Consider the following 19,264-nt stretch of genomic DNA (forward strand, 5'->3'; position numbering starts at 1 on the left):
CTCCGCTCTTCATCTGTGGGACGGGTGCGTATTGCACTCTAAATCTGCCCACGGATGAACTCCGCTCTTCATTGCCTGTGCACACACCGTTCAGTGGTGATCTCTGGATGTGCATGTTCACAGTGGAAGTGCGCGTTTCAAGGTCAGGCAGCCAGCAAAATGCGGCGGCCAGCCCAAGTACTATAGTCCCCGGTAATCTGCACGGGGGCTGCAAAAAAGATCACTGCCCCAGCTGACGGCATGTTGCCAGCTGATGGCGTGTTGGCCCTCATTTGTCCAGGACCCCGAAACTTGCTTGAGTGCATTTGGTGGTGACGCTGGCCCTGAATATGACTGCCCTCAAATATACAAAAAGTGATTAACAAACATGTTTTATTCAATGAGCACCTTTAATTAGGGGCAAAATAAAAGTGTTACATTCCCTTTGAGGTGTGCAATCCACAAAAATACAATTTTTGTATCAGCTATATTACTTTAAAATAAATGACGTATCTTTCTTTTTTTATGAAATGTTTTCAAAATCTGGACATATTTTTTTTACATATCCATTTGTTTGGGTTGAAGCAGCTTTCTGCCGATAAGTCTTTTCCGTAGGTGGCACACTGATGCTCCTCCGAAGTAGGTGACCTGGTGACAAAACAGCAGATTACATGACGTTATCTGATACAAATCTGAATCTATTACTGTTAATATCTGTGCAATGAAAGAATGATTGCTTTGTGAATAATACTCATGCATAATTTGTTACATAAAAAAGGTTAAAAAAAAGAAAAGACATTTTTTTTTTCCCCACTTAAAAAAAAGTAACTGTGACATCCCAACTGCGTTTCTGTCAGGTAATCTGCTATAATATCACAATGGGGTTTAATTAAAGGGAACCTGTCATGTTGATAATGGTATCTGATCTGCAGGCAGGATGTTATAGAGCAGGAGGGGCTGATCAGAAAGATGTACATTTTTTAGGGAAAAGTTTCAGTAAACCTTGCATTTATTCATTCAAATCCCTGATGTTTGTATACATATGAGTCCAGTGGGCGGTCCCACTCAGTCCCTGTATGACGGTGCATGCAGAGACAGCTGTCAATCACTAGCAGGACCACCCACTGGCTCACGTATACTAATATCAGAGATTTTAATGAATAAAGTGAAAGTTATAGTAAATCTTTACCAACAAACCTATATATTATTGTGTTCAGCTTCTCCTTCTCTCTACCATGCTGTCCACACATTGGACTACATGTACAACGTGACATGTTCTTTTAAGTTATGTTACTGCAACATCAACTAGGGATTCAATTCAAACAGGTAAGCTGCTGTGATATCATAGTGTGATATAGGAGGGTAAGCTGCTGTGATATCATAGTGTGATATAGGAGGGTAAGCTGCTGTGATATCATAGTGTAATATAGGAGGGTAGGCTGCTGTGATATCATAGTGTAATATAGGAGGGTAAGCTGCTGTGATATCATAGTATAATATAGGAGGGTAAGCTGCTGTGAGATCATAGTGTGATATAGGAGGGTAAGCTGCTGTGAGATCATAGTGTGATATAGGAGGGTAAGCTGCTGTGAGATCATAGTGTGATATAGGAGGGTAAGCTGCTGTGATATCATAGTATGATATAGGAGGGTAAGCTACGGTGATATCATATTGTGATATAGCAGGGTAAGCTGCTGTGATATCATAGTGTGATATAGGAGGGTAGGCTGCTGTGATATCATAGTATGATATAGGAGGGTAAGCTACGGTGATATCATATTGTGATATAGCAGGGTAAGCTGCTGTGAGATCATAGTGTGATATAGAAGGGTAAAGCTGGAGTCACACATAACGACAGCGACAACGACGTCGCTGTTACGTCACCATTTTCTGTGACGTAACAACGACCTTACATGATCGCTAGTGAGCTGTCAAACATGTTGTTTTAAGCAACGACGCAGCAGCGATCATAACGACCTCGACGGTCTTAAGTCCCATGTCACTGACTTCAGCGTCGTCACGATTGTCGTTGCTACAGTGTCAAACACAAGGATTCATGTGGCGCAGCGGGATAGCAGCGATCAAAAAATGAACTGGGACATTCAAGTACAAGCAGCGATCTCGAGGCAGGGGTCTGATCGTTGTTAGATGTCACACATAGCGACGATGATGGTAAGGTCGCTGCTACGTCATAGAAAATGGCGACTTAGCAGCAACGTCGTCATCGTTGTCGCTGTGTGTGACATGGCCTTAAGTTGCTGTGAGATCATAGTATGATATAGGAGGGTAAGTTGCTGTGATATCATAGTGTGATATAGGAGGGTAAGCTGCTGTGATATCATAGTGTAATATAGGAGGGTAAGCTGCTGTGATATCATACTGTAATATAAGAAAGGTAAGCTGCTGTGATATCATAGTGTAATATAGGAGGGTAAGCTGCTGTGATATAGTGAGGTGTAGGAGGGTAAGCTGCAGTGATATCATAGTGTGATATAGGAGGGTAAGGGTAACGTCTCACTAAACGACGTACCAGAGATTCCGACCACAATATGACCTGGTCAGGATCGTTGGTGTGTCGCTACATGGTTGCTGGTGAGCTGTCAATCAGGCAGATCTCACCAGCGACCAGTGAGCAGCCACCAGCCAGCAGCGACTCGTGGAAACAATGCTGCGCTTGGTAACCAAGGTAAATATCGGGTAACTAAGCAAAATGCTTTGCTTGGGTACCCGATATTTACACTGGTTATGCACACCGCTTAGCGCTAGTTCCCTGCACTCGTAGCCAGGGTACACATTGGGTTACTAAGCAAAGCGCTTCGCTTAGTTACCCGATGTGTACTCTGGCTACGTGTGCAGGGAGCCAGTACTGGCAGCCTGAGAGCGGTGTACGCTAGTAACCAAGGTAAATATTGGGTAACCAAGCAAAGCGCTGCGCTTAGTTACCCGATGTGTACCTTGGTTACCAGCGTCCGCAGCTGTCAGAAGCCGGCTCCCTGCTCCCTGTACATTCAGATTGTTGCTCTCTCGCTGTCAAACACAGCGATATGTGCTTCACAGCGGGAGAGCAACGAGCAAAAAATGAACCAGAGCAGTGTGTAATGATCAGCAATTTCACAGCAGGGGCCAGGTCGCTGCTTAGTGTCACATACAGCGAGATCGCTGATGAGGTCACTGGTGCGTCACAAAACCTGTAACTCAGCAGCGATTTCGCTATGTGAGAAGTACCCCTAAGCTACGGTGATATCATAGTGTGATATAGGAGGGTAAGCTGCTGTGATATCATAGTGTGATATAGGAGGGTAAGCTGCTGTGATATCATAGTGTGATATAGGAGGGTAAGTTGCTTTGATATCATAGTGTGATATAGGAGGGTAAGCTGCTGTGATATCATTGTGTGATATAGGAGAGTAAGCTGCTGTTATATCATAGTGTAATATAGGAGGGTAAGCTGCTGTGATATCATAGTGAGGTGTAGGAGGGTAAACTGCAGTGATATCATAGTGTAATATAGGAGGGTAATCTGCTGTGATATCATAGTGTAATATAGGAGGGTAAGTTGCTGTGATATCATAGTGTAATATAGGAGGGTAATCTGCTGTGATATCATAGTGAGGTGTAGGAGGGTAAACTGCAGTGATATCATAGTGTGATATAGGAGGGTAAGCTGCGGTGATATCATAGTGTGATATAGGAGGGTAAGCTACGGTGATATCATAGTGTACCAGAGATGAACGTGCTTTGGTCAGACATGTGAATATCAACCCAAGAACAAAAGCAAAAGACCTTATGAAGATGCTGGTGGAAACTAGTAAGATTGTGTCATTATCCACAGTGAAACGAGTACTATATCAACATGGGCTGAAAGGCCACTATGCCAGGAAGAAGCCATTACTCCAAAAGAAAAAGAAAAAAGCCAGATTAATGTTTGCAAATGGACACAGGAACACAGACTTTAATTTTTGGAGATATGTCCTGTGGTCTGACAAAACTAAAATTGAACTATTTGCCCATAATGATCATCATTACATTTGGAAGAAAAAGGGAGAAACTTTGAAGCCTAATAAAACCATCCCAGCTGTGAAACATGGGGGTGGCAGCATCATGTTGTGGGGTTGTTTTGCTACAGAAGACTGGTGCACTTCACTAAATAGATGGCATCATGAGGAAAGAAGATTATGTGGCAATACTGAAGCAACATCTCAGGACATCTGCCAGGAACTTAAAGCTTGGCTTTAAAGGGGTCTTCCAAGTGGACAATGACCCGAAGCATACTGCCAAACTGCTTACAAAGTGGCTTAAGAATAACATTTGGAGTAGCCATCACAAAACCCTGATCTCAATCCTTTTGAAAATTTATGGGCCAAGCTGATAAGGCAGGTGAGAGCAAACTAACCTTCAAACATGGTTCAGTTACACCCACTCTGTTAGAGGAATGGGCCCAAATACCTACCAACTATTGTGAGAAGCTTGTGGAACTATATCCAAAACGTTTGACCCAAGTTATAAAGTTTAAAAGCAATGGTACCAAATACTAATGAAAGGTATGTAAAGTGTGGACTTTGCAGAAAGTAATAAAAATGGGTTAAAAAATTCTCTCTTGCATTATTCTGGCATTTGGCAAATAGAAATAATTGTGGTTCTTAACTGACCTAAAACAGGAAAGGTTTATTCTGACTTGATGTCAGATAGTGAGAAGAACATTCACATGTCTTTTTAGTGAATGGAAACTTCTGATTTCAACTGTATTTAATAATGTATGCAATCTATACTATTCAGTCTGGTTATAGATCTTTTTTAACTGTCCCCAGCTGATTGAAGGGACTTCTAAGAGTGGTCCTCTATTTACTGGTCTAAGAGGTTCTGAAATGTGAGAAGGTGAGTGCCTAAAAAACATGATCCCAACAGCCGTGAGCATGCAAAGCTGTGTAAAATTAACTTACATGTTTCCTTGAAACTTTTCACCTGTCTTCCAGTACCAATTTGAATCACTTTTTTTAAGTCCAATCCAGAAATGTCCATTCTTCAGAGCAACATTTCTTAAAATGAAATCCTGAGAAATAAAATCAGCAACAAAGAAAGATTCTTGTACTGATAATTATTCATTACTATGTATACACTATGAACATAGGGCCCGAATAATCAAACCTGAAGATTTTTTTTACGGTCTTCAAGAGGGGTCCATAGGCCTCTTAAAGAGTCGGGAGCATCTGGCCAGTGGAGTGCACTGAAATTTTAATCTAGTTCCTGATTATAGCAAGATTTCTGGCCTAGGGAGTACCACAAGTCGTCATGAGTTAGACAACTTGTAACTAGTGATGGACGGACTCGGACTGCAAAAGTCCAGAACTGCGTGGTTTCAAAGGTGCCCGAGTGCCAGACCCGGGACCAGGGGATTCCAAATATTGATCTGGATCTGGCACTCAAGAAATGTAAAAAGAAATAAAGAAAAATAAAGAAAATAAGAATGAAGCAAGCACTTCACACTTACAAAGGCTCCAGCATGGCTGTAATTGCTCCTGAAGCCTCTCCTTCACTTCCTGGGACGCTCATCATTGCTCATCCATATGCACTGCTTTCCCTGCCCACTGGCCCTCCTGGCATCTGGGATTGATTGCAGTCAGATGTGCCCCCAGCCTCTGTGACAGTGTCTGACTGCAACTAATCAGAGACCCGGTCTGCTGGTCAGTATCACGATGTAAAATAAATAAAACAATTAGCAAAGGGTCCCCCCATATTATGATACCCAGGACAGATAACGTCTACGGCTACAATCTGCAGCCCCCAGCCGTGTGCCTATCTTGGATGTGTATTAAAATAAAAGGATCCGCATGCAGCTTTTTTATTAATTATTTAAATAAATAATTTAAAAAAATTATGTGAGGTCCCCCCAATTTCGATGCCCAGCCATGATAAAGCCCAACAGCTGGTGGCTGGTATTCTCCAGCTGGAGAGGTCCATGCTTATTGGGCCACCCCAGCCTAAAAAGAGCAGCCTGCAGCCGCCCAGCATTGTCGCAAACATTAGAAGCGACATACCCTGCGCTTTATTTGGCTCTTCCCTATTGCTCTAGTGCGGTGGCAGTCAGGGTAATAAGGAGTTAATGACAGCGTACAACTGTCATCAAGCCCAAAATTAGTGATGAGTAGGGATCTGTGAGACCCCACATCACTTATCCTATAAATAAAAAAGTAATAAACACAAACACAGAGAAAAATCCTTTATTTGAAATAAAATACAGCACACTCTCTCTCCTTTTTGTTAACCCCCAGAAGACCCTTGAAGTAATCCACACAATGTCCCACAAAGGTCCCGCCTCTGCTCCATCTGAGCCTGGAGAGACAGAAAAAATGTCCGATCTCTCAAGCCTCTGGGAAACACTGACAAGGGGGACCCGGCTGGCAGCAGTGACCTCACTCAGTTCACCGGAGGTCATACTCGGGGTCCCATGGTATGACCTCTAATGACCTAAAGCAATCTGGCTCCCCGCCAGACCTCTAACACTGACAGTGCCAGCCATGGGTACGGGACATGGCATGTGTTAATAAAGTCATAAAAGAGGGTGCTTTTTTGTCTTTTATTCCAAATAAAGGATTTTTTCGGTGTTTGCGTTTACTTACTTTCACTTACAGATTAGTGATAAGATAGTTTCATAGACCCTTCCCTTTACTAATCTAGGGCTTATTGGCAGCTGTTGGGCTGTTATTAACCCATTATTACCTGATTGTCACCACACCAGTGCAATCGGGAAGAGCCAAGTAAATGTTGGGATTGTCGCATCTAATGGGTGCCACAATCCTGGGCAGCTGCAAGTTGATATCTTTAGGCTGGGGGGCGGTCCAATAAGCATGGATCTTCCAGCCTGAGAATATCAGCCCCCATTTGTTAGCTTTATCATGGCTGGGTATCAAAATTGGAGGGGACCACACGTTGTTTTTTTTTTAAATTATTTATTTAAATAATTTAAAAAAATTAAAAGACACATGCGGTTCCTCTTATTTGATACACAGCCAAGATAGGTGCACAGCTTGGGGCTGCAGTCTGTAGCCGTGTTCTTTATCTGGGCATCATAATATGGGGGGACCCTACGCCAAATATTTTATTTATTTTTACTGTACCTTTTCGATCTGCAGACTGGTTCTGTGATTGGAAGCATGAGACAGGCTGTCACTCAGCGTGGGGGTGTCTGACTGCAACCAATCACAGATGCCGGTTGGCGAGAGAAGCAGAGCATATGCACTTAACGTGAATTATTGGCACCAGAAGTGAATGCGCAGCCTGAAAGCAGTATACAGTTGACTCAGGGCCTCAGAAAGTACAGCACGCTTGCTCCCATCCCCCTATCCCTTCAACCCACCCATGCCAGTTATCTGTGAATCCGCTCATAACTAGTTGCAACGTCACACCCCGCCACCTCCCCGTACCACAACAGCCTCACTCATTTTGACAGAGCTGGAATAAACTGGTGTGAGAATGCCAAATCTCGCTAATTTGTAGCACAACTCTGAGTTGCAAAAAATGTTGTGACTTTTCAAAGCAATTTGCAACTGGTAAACGTGCGTGCTCAGCGATACTGGTACGTCATTAATCGTTAAAAGGTTAACAGTGTTTTCATAAAATCGATCTTCCTACAGATCCCTCATCCATCAAGTCACCATGGCTTGAGATCGAGCCAAAGGCTATTAAAAAAAAATAAATAAAAAATTGATTTGGGTACTATAAGCTAGAAACAAGACTAGTCCAGCTCTACTGCCAACCAGTTTTGCCCAGCTCTGGTAGAGAATATTTAAAGGTCTTTTTTAAAGGGAAGCCGGCCAAGGGCATAGTCAGACTAGTCTGGTCTGCAGCTATGCTCGCCATCTGGATTTTTAAAGTATATTTTCCCTGAAGCCCATGAAAAATATACTTGAATGCAATTATGAAACTCAAGGCTCTGATTCTTGCTGACCGCAGTTTGGAATCATCTGGGGACAGGTTCGATTTAACATAATCCACATAAAACATGGATTACAGTGACAAGATTACAGTACAGTTCAATATATTGGTACAATATAAATATTATACTATATATTCAATATACAATACCTGTTCTTTCACATCCTTAATGAAAATAAGCTCTGCTTTCCTCCTCTTACAGTCGCTATCGCCCATAGACCAGTTACTTCTGACTTCAGAAAAGAAATAACATTTGCCATTGAACGAATCCCAATTTAATGGACAAAACTCACATACTGTGCCTGTAGCTGAAAGAAACAAATCATGCCTTATCATCATCCATCTTTATGTGACAATATGTAATTGGAAGAAATAAGGTAATTTACATATACAAATATACAACAAATATCGCAAAAAGACCAAAAAATAGACAATGTATAACATTGCACAGATAAGACAAATTAAAACGGTTGTCTTATCTGAGACGTTTATGGCCCATCAACAGAATTTGTCATAAAATATCCGATAGATATAGGTCTCATATCCATCCCGACAATGAGGCCCTGTCATTCACTATGAGAAATGGAAAGGTAGTCTCAAATGTGCAATTCTAAATATTAATTCCTATGGGAGCTACAAAAATATTTTTCAGGAATTAGGTTTCAGGAACTAACAAGTATCTTGGAATTCCTATTTAAAGCTGTGTCTATATGTCTGAGGTCACACAACTGTAGATTCTTTCATCTGAGTCGATTATGTTAGTGACACTCCAATCAAACTCTGATCACAGTGTCAGCATAGTGTGATCCGGTTCTCTCAGATGACAGATTACGAGCACAGTGTGAGAAAATATAGAACAAAACTTCACCACCTGCTCCATTTTGGGTCCGCTAAAATTGGGCTGCACTCAGATGTCATCAGAGTGCAGTCCGATGGTTTCCACGCACCTATAGACTTGAATGGGCGAGTCTCGTCCAATTTACTTGTCGAATAACATTGGTCCCAATGCTGTCCAATAAAAATCAGAGAGCACTTGTCTGATTAATACGGCGGTGTGACCGAGCCCTTCAATTAGTAACACTGCCCACTAGACTCCAGCTCACAATCAGCAATCATTTCAATGAATAAAATGGAAGTGATACTGACCCTAAACTGCTTATCAATCTAATAATTTCCTTTTGCTCTATAACCTACTGTACATACATAGTACATAGACTTCATTGCATTCCCAAGTTATCAAAAGGTAATATATATTGTATATATGTTCCAATTCCAAAACATATCCCTTACCTGTTGCAGCACATAGGTCTTGGATTGCATCATATGCATCTAGATATTTTGGTGGGATATTTAATTCTTCGTTTTCATTCTGGAAATTTTGACCAATGCTTTCAATAGTGCTGTTACATTGATTTTTTTGGACTAAGGTGAAAAAAAAACAACAACAACATTAGGGTAAAATACGTGAGAACTTGTGTAATCTTAAGACAAAACAATGGGAATGGCTCACTTTACTATCCACAAAGGGAATGTCCGCCCCTGCACACTATTTTAATTATTTTATGTTTAAATCTGATTGATTTCTATATACAGTATATTATGATAACAATAATAGTTATGTTACCGTATTTAAAAGCAGAGATTCAGAAATCTTTGAGAGAAATATATTTAACACTATCTCAACATGTGATATGAAACAGTTCTAAGAGCTCTATACACGGCAGATATCCATAGTCCTATACCTCTGGCACCTGACGATAACTGCATAGATCTGACCTTGGTCCTATTACTGAATGTTAGTACCTTTGAGGCCATGGTCAATAGCCATGGTCAATAGCGACCACAGAATCTCAATGGTTACACAAGGGTATCAAGTCCACTGCTATCACCAGCCATCTTCCAGATCACAGGGTTTTACGGATTGTCATGAGGCTCCTCGACATCCGATATGATAATGAACTAAATTGACAGGTAGGTAGTTACAACCACCCATTGGCAATGGGGCTTGAACTTGAGTAGCTCTGACACTTTATAATATGAGCCAATAGTGTCAAAGCTGCTCCAGCAGAATATTCTCATAAAGAAAAAGTTATATACCATATATACTCGAGTATAAGCAGACCAGAGTATAAGCCGAGGCTCCTAATTTTACCACAAAAGACTTGAAAACCTTATTGACTCGAGTAAAAGCCTAGGGTGCAAAATGCAGCATCTACTGGAAAATTTTTAAAAAATATATATATATATACCAGTAAAATGTAATGTGCCCCAGCCCCAACCTTCTGCCCTAAAGTAATGTGCCCATCCTTCTGCCCCATATTAATGTGCCTTGCAGTAATGAGCTCATCCTTTAGTAATGTTCTCATTCCGCTTCCCTTCTTGTCCCCTATTACGCCGTTGTTCACACATACACACACAAACACACAATTATTCTCACCTGTCCTCTGTTCCTGCGGTGTCCTTACCTACTTCTTGCATTCTGTAGACACACAGACCCCTCTGTGCTCTCGTCCAGTGCACAGAGCCGTCGATGCAGGCTGCCTTCATGACTTTACTGCAGTTGAATGCTGGTGGTGCTGTAAAGCATTCAACTGCAGTAAAACCATGACAGCAGCAGCGGCAGCTCTATGCAACGGACACAATCATCGAGAAGTTTTTCTTGCAGTCCGCAGGCACATAGCCCCTCGATGATATCATCCAGTGCACAAGGCCGCCGCTGCAGGCTGCCGTTATGGCTTTACTGCAGTTGAATGCTTTGCGGCACCGTAAAGCATAGAACTGCAGTAAAGCGCTGACAGCGGCGGAGGGCCCATTCACCGGCTGCAATCTTCGAGGGGTGCTTCTTGTAGTCCGCAGACACAAAGACCCATCGATGATCTCATCTGATGCACAGAGCCACTGCTGCTGTAAGCGCTTTACTGCAGTTGAATGCTTTATGGCGCAAAGCATTCAACTGCAGTAAAGACATGACGGCAGCGTCGGCTAAGTGCATCGGACAAGACCACCGAGGGGTCTGTGTGCCTGCAGACTGCAAGAAGCAGGCAATGACACAGCAGGAACGGAGGACAGGTGAGAATAATTTTTATATGGGAACCTCACTCGAGTATAAGCCCGGGGGGGGCGTTTTCAGCATTAAAAATGGACTGAAAAACTTAGCTTATACTCCAGTATATACAGTAAATATTGGAACGTAAAAAGGGCAGGATTACATAGTGCATCTTGCTTGTATATTATGGCCATTTTGTGTCCTTTCTATGACATAGCAATGTTACATTATTTCTATCCCTCTCCCAAAGAGCCCCTGACAAACATTATCACTGCCCTTTTTGTCTCTATCGGTTTATGACCCTTATCACTCCATGCAGCGATGCCATTTGTGTCTTCCCTACACTTGCAGAATTCTGCCAAATACTGTCTCCTCTATGACACCCTCCTTTCATAAAGCCAGGTAGTGTTTTCCCCTTTCTGCAGGTCTAGGGTAAAATATTTATTTTGCTCATTTTGACTCCTCGATATAAAAAATAAAGATTCAACCCAGAATGGACAGGAACCCCAGACTGGAAAACTCAGCTTCTGCTGTACTGAAAGCCAGAGGGAAAGTATAACCATGGGTTAGTGGGGACCCTGAGACAGCACAGGTGTGTGAAGAGATTGAGGGTATGTAGAGGAAAGACAAAAGGGGCTTTGATGAATAAATACTGGGTCTGCCAGCTTGGGGCATGTGTACGGCACAACAGTAAGCTGAGAAGGATTTGCTACTTAAGTTCCATCAGTAAACTAAAGTTTATTTTAGGATAAAGCACCTCAGCCCATGTGAATGGATTGGGCTTAGGTCTTAGAAGGACATTATTCGGACAGCATTCAACTGCAGATGCCCTAGAATTGGAGAAGTAAGGGTGATGCTGAAACTTTCAAGGGTATCACTTCCTAAGACTTTTCCTTTATTTATTTGTTGTTTATATGTATTGAATTTGTGTCACAACTGAAAAAGGAACGATGGTAACTGGAAAGGAGCCCCTATGCTGGCAATCAGACTAAGCATACCCTAGGCTATACGTCAACCCAGAGGTATGCTTGAAGGTAGCAAGGTCTCAACCCCCAACATCTCCCTATCTCCTGTATTTGGCCCTGATGGTAAGACCCACTCCACAACCCACCACCCAAGGGGACAGACCAGGACAGAAGTCAAAAACACCCACCAACAAACACAGACAGGGATAACATCAAAACTCATGCACAGCTATAACCAACACCAAGGGATGACAAAAGGTGTACAGGGAAGAGTAACAAGGAAAGGAGGAAGTAGCTAAATGGACTACTTTCACACACCAAAGCAACAGACAGCAGCAGCAACCACCTCCTCCTCCTCCTCAGAGCTCCAGGCCTAGCTCCAGACTGAACTGAATAACCAATACCCTTTGCTAGGAGCAGAGGATTCTTATCTAGGCCGCAAGTCGTTATCAGAGAAAACACCTGGGCAGGGTTAGTGAGCTGGCTGCTGGTGAGGAAAACTGACATTAACACTGCAACTGCCAAAATAAAAACACACATTTAATGTGTTTGGCCTGACATGATAAAACAGTCTCCAAACCTGAGCTTGTCACTAATCTAAGAAAGAGATGACTGACATTTTTCTTTATGTACTACTTGTCAATGTTATTCAATAAATGAGGCTGACATGGCCAATTATATCCATATATCGCAAGTGTGTGAGTTTATTCCAGGCGGAAATAGGGGACGTGGAACGATGTTGAACATTAGGATCAGCCTCAATTAAGTCAGCATCATGTACATTTAGAAGATAGGCCCAGAACTATTCCTTTGGGCTATTGAGTCAAAGCTATCATAGCTAGATGGATTTTATATATATATATATATATATATATATATATATATATATATATATATACACAAACATATATATATATATGAATAAGGGTATTTTCTTTGCAGTACATGAATAATTCACATTACCTATGAATGCTAATGTAGTTATTTCCACCACTTTAAGAGCAACAGCTGCAATCACCAAGACCACATGGAGGTATTGTGCTGGAGCTGCTACATGACAATAAAACAAAAAGTTTGAGAGTTAAGCGATAAATAACATAATAGGAACAAGTATCGACATTAAGATAAAGTTCTCACAAGATGTTTACCTTACAGGGAAAATGCTCTGACTTACATGGTTAAATTTATGCCATGACAGTTTCTTTTACCATACTGTATATTTGCATATGAAAAAGTGTTCTTAAGGCCCTGTGCGCACACTGCAGTTTTGCTGCAGAATTGGGGCAGTTTTTGTTCATAAACTTCATTCAGTCCTTCCTCAGCAAAGTCCATGAGGAATCCAAAATGCTGTGCACACGTTCCTTCTTTTTTCCTTACAGGTTTTGCTGCAGAATTTCTGCAGCAAAAAGAAGCAAATCTTTATTCAAAAACACAGACAAGACAAGATATCAAAGATAAAATTCTACCATGTAAAATGGGGACATAGTATTATATGCGTCATGGGATTTCAATACATAATAAACCCTCCAAAGTCAACAAAAAGATGATGTATAAATTAAATTGATATCAAGGAGTAAATACTATCGGAGGGAGGAGATATACAATATTGGATCAAATTAACCCATAGGGACTATAACATGCGAGTGCACGGGGCTGGAACAAGGCCATGAATCACCATGGCCTCTCCGACCATCGGTAGGTAGGGGTCATAATGAATCTGGATCATAAACTTCAACACCATGTAAATAATCGAACAGATACAAATGATCATTCCAAGGTCAGGAAGTCACATAATGGACTTGACAAGGCAATCAAAAAAGGGAAAGAGCCATACTTCTTACATAAAGTACAAGTGCAATGAGGGTAGCCCAATTTCCTGAGGTGCAGGTCTAATGAGGGTAGCCCAGTTGCAGTCCCACATCAATGGAGAGTCCCCATATAATGCCACAGGATCACCACCAACGCACGTTTTGCTTTTTCAAGGCTCCCCTCCAAAACCGCACCAAACCGCAGTAAAACCGCATGCATTTTTTTATGTGTTTTTCGGCCAGAGGGTGCATTTTTTGCTGAAGAAACATAACTTTTGTGTGTGCACAGGGCCTTACAGCACTTTCCAAAAAAAAATGCAAGGAGAGAAAACAAACATTGCAAGTTATAACTTTTAGCTTATGTATTGGTGATGTTTGTAACTATATAGACATATACAGTAAGATCTCCCATCATGAGGAATATATTTTAAGCCACTATTGACTGTGTCACTGCTATTTAATACAAATTTATGAAAGTGTCAGACAATAGTAGATCAATTTGATGCCACTTTAGGTTTAACACTTCTGTTGTCCACTTTTTACTTCATCTCTTACTGGAATGAGAATTGTCAGTTTGCTCAACAGAGGCTTCAGTCACCGCTCTGTGCATAGTGAGTGGTGGCTGTAACCTTGTCCCGGTACTGACGGACAGTCAGCTCATCATTGCATCTGTACGGAGCTGGCTATCAGCAAATGATGGGGTCACGGTTACAACTACAGCTCACTATGCACAGAGCAGTGACTAAAACCACGCCGGTACCATCTGTCGCGGGCAGAGGGGCGCACTCGAAATGGTCGGGACCGGGGCTTTTGCTGCTGCTGCTCGGTGGCTCAAGCGGTGGGCCGGACCCGGGGACTCGAGCAGTGCTCCTCACCCGTGAGTGAAAAGGGGATGGTTTGTTTGGGGAGAGAGTTCGTGACGCCACCCACGGGACGTGGTGATGATGGCACCACCGCTGCTGGTGACGGGGATCCCGGGAGAGATGGTAGGGAGCAGCTAGGATGTTGTCCCCTCCGTGGGTAGGGGGTCGGTGCTCCCGGGGCCCAGTGATGATGTAACGGGGAGGCTGTATGACTGGGGTGCAGGGTTGCAGGGACGGCACGGTGCCGGACGGCACTGCTGTACTCACTCAGACAATCAATGACAGAGTCTCCGGTAAACCAAACGGCCGGATGGACGGGTCCCGCAGCCGGCTGCAGTGTTGTTGTGCTCTCCCCGGATAGCTGATGGTGGCTGTCTTTCCCTGCACCTGTGTAAACTGTGTTGACTCCGATGGTTTCCCAACGGTAGTCCGCTCCCCGGCGTGTAGGTGCCGTAGGAGCCCTTTTGCCCGCACGCGCGCGCTGGCCCTTGGATCTCTGGCCTGTGGCGGTGGCAGTATATCCTCACGGTGTGGACTGTTGCCTTCTGTCGGGACTTGGTTGTTAGGAAACCCATGGGGTTCCTGTCACACTCGGATATGACTATTGTTGGTGGCTCCAAGCCTGGTCGGGGTCCGATGGCCCTGCCTGTGTGCTTAACTTCACTCCGGTCCCCGATTCGGTACCGGTGGGCCACCACCCAACCCCGGTCCTACGGTTCCGCAGAGATCCGTCACTCCTGCAGACGGCCACCACCGTCTGCCAACCTTGCTGTCAGTGCCTGGGCTCCAACCCAGACACTTGCAGTCAGTGACCTCTCACTTTCTCCTCCTAAACTGAACTCCTCTACCCCTCAACTCAACTGCTCCTTTTCCCGCCTCCAGGCCTGTGAACTCCTCAGTGGGTGGGGCCAACCGCCTGGCTCCGCCCCACCTGGTGTGGACATCAGACCCTGGAGGGAGGCAACAAGGGTTTTTCGTCTGACTGTTATAACTGCCTAGGGTGGGGGGTGTGTATGGTGTTATGTCTGTGACTACCTGGCTAGTCCAAGGCGTCACATTCCCCCTTGGTGAAATGCAGACCGTCCGCGGGCTGCCCGTCCATTACCGGTTTTATTTTTGTTTCTGCAAAAGATAAATTAACATGTAAACATTCAACATAAGTATATTTGTAGTTCTTCCCTTACGGGAGGCACGGCACTTTAACGTTGCAAACGGTAAACATTTTTATTTCAAAACGGACGGGTTCATGGTCATCCACTCCCCCACCCAAGCAACCTAAACCTTGGTGCTGCCCCTAAGAAATGAGCAGCACCCCTCTTCCCCAGTCCTGGTCCAGGTTACCCGAGCGGGAACGGGTACAGTGTCTCGCACCCGGCTGTCACTTCAGGGGACCCCACGTCCAGGGGGGCCCCTGACCCCCGGAGGAAGGCCACCGGTCCTGGTGGTGGCCGAGCCCCAGCCTACTCTGCTGCGAGCCCTTCCTCCAATCTGCCTCTCCGGAGGTGGCACGGAACGGAAAACGGCCCACAAAACTATTTACAAACCCACAAGTTCATGGGTGGCCTGCTAGTTCTCGGCCATGTCCATGAGCAGTTCCTCATGCGGACGGAACAAACACATAGGGTCCCTCCGGGGACAACTTGTCTTAAAACGGACGGCAATCAGGTGAAACTTTGGTTTGATTAGTGGTCATTCATTCAAAGGAAACATGGTGCTGGGGGTCCCAACGGGGACAACGGTTCTTCTTTTCCTCATCTTTAAACAGCAATCCCGCGGCACAGCTGCTGTTGCTGCCGCTCCCGGTGTAGAGCACCTTCTGCTTGCTCCGGTTCAGGCGGTGTGGGGGATGGGCCCAGACAGAATCCCTCCGTGCCGGCTACGACTGGTACCTTCAGTAATGGGGGACACTGCTGTGACGTGGCCTGCTCTGCCTCCTGGCAGCTGCATCCCCGCAGTGTCTCAGCCGAGGCCCGGGGTCTGGGAGCGGTCGACGGGACTTGCGGTGCTGGCCTCTGGTCGAGGATCGCCTCCGCTGCGGCCGGGCGGACTGCCGGGGCCGTCTTCATCTCCGTCGCAGCCGGGATGGAAGCCGGGACGGGTGCCAGGGCGGTGACAAAGGTAATGCCCGGGGGTCGCAGGTCTGGGCCCTCTCCCATAGACGCTGCGGGCTCCGCTGGCCGCGGGCAGGGGCAGTGAGGGAGGTGGCATGGTGGATGGCAGCAGGCTGGGCCCCTCAGCCGCAACGGCCGTTTCCTCGGGGACATAGGGGCGTGGGGCGTTTACCCGCTTCTCGGAGACCACCTCCACTTCATATGCCCGCACGGTTGCAACCAGGCCCTTCACCTTCGACATCCACTCCGGCATCATGGAGTGGACTGTGGCCTGGAGCTCCTGGCACGTCTTGCTGCTGGGTCCAGGAACGGGTTTCGGCAGAGTCCTGGCATCCCTGCACTCTGCAGCGCTAGTTACATGCCGCCATTCTTCACCCGTCCCCCCTTGGTTCTTTCTAGCACTTCCTCTTTGGGGGCGGGGCTTCGCTTTCGTGCCTTCCCTGCTCGGGGAAGACGCTCGAGCGGGAAATGTTCGCGCCAAAGATGGCGGCGCTTCAAATTTTTCGGTTGGACGCCGCCGGCCGGGACTGCAAGGCGCACTTCTACCAGTAGGTAGATTGGTTCTATCCTGTTCGTAGATGCCAAGTTGTCGCGGGCGGAGGGGCGCGCTCGCCACGCTCGGGACCGGGGCTTCTGCTGCTGCTGCTCGGTGGCTCGAGTGGTGGGCCGGACCTGGGGACTCGAGCAGTGCTCCTCACCCGTGAGTGAAAAGGGGATGGTTTGTTTGGGGACAGAGTTCGTGACGTCACCCATGGGACGTGGTGATGACGGCACCACCGCTGCTGGTGACGGGGATCCCGGGATAGATGGTAGGGAGCAGCTAGGATGTTGTCCCCTCCGTGGGTAGGGGGTCGGTGCTCCCGGGGCCCAGTGATGATGTAACGGGGAGGCTGGATGACTGGGGTGCAGGGTTGCAGGGACAGCGCGGCGCGGTGCCGGACGGCACTGGTGTACTCACTCAATCAATGACAGAGTCTCCAATAAACCAAACGGCCGGATGGACGGGTCCCGCAGCCGGCTGCAGTGTTGTTGTGCTCTCCCCGGACGGCTGATGGTGGCTGTCTTTCCCTGCACCTGTGTAAACTGTGTTGACTCCGATGGTTTCCCAACGGTAGTCCACTCCCCGGCGTGTAGGAGCCCTTTTGCCCTCAGGCGCTGGCCCTTGGATCTCTAGCCTGTGGCGGTGGCTGTATATCCTCACGGTGTGGACTGTTGCCTTCTATCGGGACTTGGTTGTTAGGAAACCCCTGGGGTTCCTGTCACACTCGGATATGACTATTGTCGGCGGCTCCAAGCCTGGTCGGGGTCCAATGGCCCTGCCTGTGTGCTTAACTTCACTCCGGTTCCCGATTCGGTACCGGTGGGCCACCGCCCAACCCCGGTCCTACGGTTCCGCAGAGATCCGTCACTCCTGCAGACGGCCACCACCGTCTGCCAACCTTGCTGTCAGTGCCTGGGCTCCAACCCAGACACTTGCAGTCAGTGACCTCTCACTTTCTCCTCCTAAACTGAACTCCTCTACTCCTCAACTCAACTGCTCCTTTTCCCGCCTCCAGGCCTGTGAACTCCTCGGTGGGTGGGGCCAACCGCCTGGCTCCGCCCCACCTGGTGTGGACATCAGACCCTGGAGGGAAGCAACAAGGGTTTTTCGTCTGACTGTTGTAACTGCCTAGGGTGGGGGGGTGTATGGTGTGTTATGTCTGTGACTACCTGGCTAGTCCAGGGCATCACACATCCATATGATTGGAAGCCCGAGGCTGCCTGGAGGGATAAAGATCATTTCCTCCCAGCAGTGGGGCTCTCAGTGCGGCAGTCGCATGGTGTCAGAACGCTATAACCTGCAAATCAACCCCATATCTGCAGGTTAATTTTACATGCCAGGTTACCTTTAATAATTTGACTTATGCATAGGAAATAGTTTCATTTTCAAATTCACTCAATGGGAGAAAACCAACAAAACAAATCTGCTAAACCCCAGTTATAAATCTTCTATATGCTATTGGTTCTATTAGAAATCCATAATATAAATCTCAGCACGAGTGCATGCATACAGGTTATTAAAGTCTACATATATTAAGTGCATTACACCAATACACCAAACCTACCCTAGAAACAAAGATTTAAGGCAAGAAAAAAAAAGTTGTAACCTCTAAAAGATGATACCGTAGTAGCAATAAACATTACATATCTGCAAAGAACGATTATAAAAACAATACAAGGCTGTCATTAATTTCATATTTCTACAAATATTAGATACTTTTACCTTTTGGTTTCTTGTGCCTTCTCATTTTGTCAGAATTTCTATGAAAGCTTTTATTGTAAGACTCGATCTTGGTATTCTGTATGTATGTCACACAGGATGTCTGGTTAGGTCAGTAGGTGGGGACATAAGTGAGAAATGTAATTCAAAACCATATAAAACATATTTACCATACTTTTCCAAATATGTGCCACAATTCATTATAACAGCCAAACTCGCCCTTACCTTATGTCATTTTTTTTTCAATAATTTTTTTCTCCAGGTGACTAAATGAATATTCTCACTCTGTAAGCTGATAGC

At 45.3% G+C, this 19,264-nt stretch overlaps 1 protein-coding gene across 1 annotated transcript; it reads right to left on the reverse strand.

Annotated features, from left to right (window-relative positions):
• Positions 1 to 428: 428 nt before the first annotated feature.
• On the reverse strand, positions 429 to 19,033 carry LOC142313335 (C-type lectin domain family 2 member B-like). The gene is made up of 6 exons (XM_075352335.1): positions 18,968 to 19,033; positions 12,886 to 12,972; positions 9,202 to 9,333; positions 8,062 to 8,219; positions 4,920 to 5,029; positions 429 to 627 (listed from the first exon to the last, which is right to left on the reverse strand). The coding sequence occupies exons 1-6, from the start codon at positions 18,990 to 18,992 to the stop codon at positions 516 to 518; spliced, it is 624 nt and encodes a 207-aa protein (XP_075208450.1). The 5' UTR covers positions 18,993 to 19,033; the 3' UTR covers positions 429 to 515.
• Between the last annotated feature and the right edge of the window lie 231 nt (positions 19,034 to 19,264).

Source organism: Anomaloglossus baeobatrachus, chromosome 5 (genome assembly GCF_048569485.1).
Source record: "Anomaloglossus baeobatrachus isolate aAnoBae1 chromosome 5, aAnoBae1.hap1, whole genome shotgun sequence".
In the NCBI taxonomy this organism is placed as follows: domain Eukaryota; kingdom Metazoa; phylum Chordata; class Amphibia; order Anura; family Aromobatidae; genus Anomaloglossus; species Anomaloglossus baeobatrachus.

What these genes read in the sequence shown, in the direction of transcription:
- LOC142313335 (XM_075352335.1), bottom strand. Translation starts at nt 18,992, where the DNA reads ATGAGAAGGCACAAGAAACCAAAAG. An exon ending in AACTACATTAGCATTCATAG is followed by an intron (nt 9,334 to 12,885) that starts GTAATGTGAATT and finishes TTTTCACCTTAG; the next exon opens with TCCAAAAAAATCAATGTAAC. An exon ending in GAAAAGTTTCAAGGAAACAT is followed by an intron (nt 628 to 4,919) that starts GTAAGTTAATTT and finishes TTTTGTCACCAG; the next exon opens with GTCACCTACTTCGGAGGAGC.